Genomic DNA, 3,768 nt, shown 5'->3' on the forward strand with positions numbered 1-3,768 from the left:
GACCGAGAAGATGCGAGGGAGAGGAGGGCGGAGTGGGTGCGCGGACGCGCGGTGAGCCGGTGACCCGTGAAGACGCGGTGCAGAGTGGGTGCGGGGAGGGGCAGAGCGGATGCATCGCTTCTACACAGCGAATGCAATGCAATCCTTTCACAGTGGATACGGCCGATTTCGAGGAAATAGTGGGATGCAAGCCCAAACTGCTTTGAGGACAGTGCTAGCCTGCATAAGGCTATATACAGCTAACCAAATAGGTCCAACTTGCATTATGAGGACCTGGATAAGGAGTTATATAGGCAACTAATCAGGCCCTACGGGGAGAGTGGAGGCGATGAATGAAAGCGCGCAGGCTGCCCGCGGTGATGCCCATGGACGACGCACGCGGCATGCCCTGCCCTGCCGGCCTGCCCTGACTTTTACCATCACCAGTGCAGCGCAGCAGCGCGCGCCGCATCGACCGGCCGGCCTTGCTTTGTCCATCGACCACTCCTCTCCCGTCGTGGCAGTCGCATGCAGTCGCGCTACCAGTGGCCGTCCAAGCTCCACGTGCCCACCTGCTAGCAGATAGCTAGCGCAGCATGCACGCATGCATTCCGCTTGGCTCCGATCCCTTATTCTTGGACCGGGCAATCTTGTCGCCATCTCCAACTCCGTCCATCTCGATCGGCCGGTGCCGTTCTGCTGCTCGATCGATCTCTTGGTGGTTTCTGGCAGGGACCTGCATTTCTATCGTCCATATTGCTAGTTCCACCGGCGACAGAGGGGCGTTAAGGGTGGCTCGAGCAATCATCAGCAGGTACGGTGGCAGGCAGCGACCATCGCGGGCCGGCGGCTTGCCTCTGATCCCTGGTCTTGAGCTCTTGGCGCAACGACCGTCTCCGACCTTGCTTACAATTGCAAGAGCAGATCAACAAGTTAGCTAATAAGGAGCAACGAAGACGCAAACAACTAGTTGTGTTCCTTATATTAACTGATCGACGATCGAGGGCCGGGCTGGGCCGGGATAGATGAAGCCGGGCACCCTCAAGTCCCGGCGAGGCAGTGCCGGGGACGAGGAGGAGGCCTACATCGGCTTCCCGGTGACCCCGCGCAAAGACTACTGCTGGTCGTCGTGGCTGCTCAAGGCCGTGGTGGCGCTGGTGATCCTGATGGCCGGCGTGCTCATCGGGCTGTCGGCCAGCGCCAACGTGTCGCGCTACTACTACTACAGCAGCATTGGGTCCTCGTCGCTGTTGTTATCTTCTTCCTCCCTGCAGGCAGCCGGCGGCGGTGGCACTGGCACTGGCAGCAGCAGTGGTAATAAGAACAACACCAATGGCGATGTCTTCGCTTCCAGTTCCACCACGAGCAGCGGCAGGAGTCGCAGTAGTAATAATAAGAGGAAGAAGATGACGGAAGACGAAGCTCCACCTCCACCGGTGCTGCTGGACTTCCGTGGTTTCGTGGACCCCGGCCCGCCATGGGGCCACTCGATGTCGGACCCGGAGCTGTTCTGGCGGGCGTCCATGGCGCCGCGCATGGAGGAGTACCCGTTCCAGCGCGTGCCCAAGGTGGCGTTCCTGTTCCTGACGCGCGGGCCGCTGCCGTTCGCGCCGCTGTGGGAGCGCTTCTTCCACGGCCACGAGGGGCTCTACTCGGTGTACGTGCACGCGCTGCCGGGCTACGCGGGGCGCTACCGGCCGTCGTCGCCGTTCCACGGGCGGCAGATCCCGAGCGGGGAGGTGTCGTGGGGCTCCATCACGCTGGTGGACGCGGAGAAGCGGCTGCTGGCCAACGCGCTGCTGGACTGGTCCAACCAGCGCTTTGTGCTGGTGTCGGAGAGCTGCGTGCCGGTGTTCAACTTCCGGACGGTGTACGAGTACCTGGTGAACTCGGCGATGAGCTACGTGGAGTCGTACAACATCGACGTGCCGCAGTGCGCGGGGCGGTACAACCCGCGGATGGCGCCGGAGGTGCTGGAGGAGCACTGGCGCAAGGGCTCCGAATGGTTCGAGATGAGCCGGGACCTCGCCGTCGACGTGGTGGCGGACCAGCGCTACTACGCGCTGTTCCGGCGGCACTGCACGCCGTCGTGCTACCCGGACGAGCACTACATCCCGACGTTCCTGCACCTGCGCCACGGCGCGCGCAACGCTAACCGGACGGTGACCTGGGTGGACTGGTCGCGCGGGGGGCCGCACCCGGCGCGCTTCGGCAAGGCGGCCACCACGGCCGACCTGATGGCCGCCATCCGCAGCAACGGCACACTGTGCCTGTACAACGGCAAGCCCACCACGGTCTGCTACCTCTTCGCCAGGAAGTTCGCGCCCAGCGCGCTGCCCACGCTGCTCAACCTCAGTACCACGCTGCTAGACTTCTGAATTAGTACTCCCTCCCTACTCTGAAATCATGTCGTTTTAGGGGTGGAGTGGTTTTCACCGATGAAGTCGTTTTGGGCGTATGGAGAGAGTTTTGGACGGGATTACCCCCACCGTTTCGTATCCTGGCCTGTCATGGTGTCGCCCAGTCCAGAGGATACATTTAGTTGCCCCTCCTCGTTTGTCGTCGTCCCTTGCTTCGCTCGCGCCGCGCATTAGAGAGAGAGTCTGTCGCTTGTCTCTATGGAGAGAGAGAGAGCTCGCTCGCGCTGCGCATGGAGGCCACGAAGCGACGCATGGAGGCCATCGCGCCGCAGGACGTCGCGGCGGAGGACGTCATGGCGGTCCGTCGATCTGCGCCGCAGGACGTCGTGCTGCCGGAGTCCGTCGAGCTACGCCGCAGGACGTCGCTGGCCACGGCAGAGGAGTCGGAGGATGACGCGGTCGGAGACGCAGGAGCCTCCAAGGAGGACGAGGAGGTGGGCTCTCGGAGCCGGAGGATGAGTATGGAGAGAGTATTAAAAAACCTGTCAAAACGACTTGATTTTAAGTATAGTGGGAGTATTCTAGATCATTCATTCTTTCTTTGGTTTTTTTCTTTTTGCCTTTTTCCTTTTGGGTGAGGTGACTGATCGTCGATGCGATTGATTGATTGTCCCCAAAATAAGTGAAAAATGTATTTATTGCCGGACAAAGAGAGTAGCATAGTGTAGTTTTACTATTATTATTAGTTGAACATACAGCGCGTTGCCACGAGAGTTTGAAAAATGTGATAGACAATGCATAGATTAACAATGATGATTATTCGGTTGAAAAGTCCTATATGTAGAAGTAGCGTATGTACTTTTTGATAACTTCGACTGCCGAAGTATATGTTATTAGCATCAGGTGGCTTTGGTTGCTTACCGGTGAAATTAAATTGAATCCACTGACATCCTTTCCCAGACCCTGCATAGAGCGGGAGCTCTCTGCACTGGGTACGCCCCCATATAATTATATAGGAAAATTATTTTCTACTCATAGGGAGTAGTTACTCCTACGTGTATATCTCTGGTATATATGACCCAATGAACTGTATATACTAGACCATCTAATATAGTATGCATGCCAAGTATGCATGTAAATAGAGTATGTGGTTATACTTGTTTTATATACCAGTATACTACTGTAGTGGTATTATAATAACATATTAAAAATATGGGATCTTTGAAAAAAAAATCATGTAGTAAGATTTAGAGTATATTAAAACGAGTATATAAATATACTCAAACTGATAATGAGTATTTATTGGCAAACATATTTTTGGCACGACTGAATAATGATTTCATGAGAACCTTCATATAATTTGATTTCATTAGAGAGAATACAAAAGTGCATGACCATTGACTAAAAGGGTAACTGGCTTCTCTACCCA

At 55.9% G+C, this 3,768-nt stretch overlaps 1 protein-coding gene across 1 annotated transcript; it reads left to right on the forward strand.

Annotated features, from left to right (window-relative positions):
- The first annotated feature begins 666 nt into the window (after positions 1-666).
- Positions 667-3,052, forward strand: LOC136498226 (glycosyltransferase BC10-like). The gene has a single exon (XM_066494174.1). It carries the CDS (start codon positions 1,005-1,007, stop codon positions 2,355-2,357), a length of 1,353 nt encoding a protein of 450 aa, XP_066350271.1. The 5' UTR covers positions 667-1,004; the 3' UTR covers positions 2,358-3,052.
- The last annotated feature ends 716 nt before the right edge of the window (positions 3,053-3,768 follow it).

The sequence above is a fragment of the Miscanthus floridulus genome, chromosome 12, assembly GCF_019320115.1.
Source record: "Miscanthus floridulus cultivar M001 chromosome 12, ASM1932011v1, whole genome shotgun sequence".
Lineage (NCBI taxonomy): Eukaryota > Viridiplantae > Streptophyta > Magnoliopsida > Poales > Poaceae > Miscanthus > Miscanthus floridulus.

Bases quoted from the DNA above. Each gene is read 5' to 3' on its own strand.
- LOC136498226 (XM_066494174.1), top strand. From the start codon at position 1,005: ATGAAGCCGGGCACCCTCAAGTCCCGGCGAGGCAGTGCCGGGGACGAG.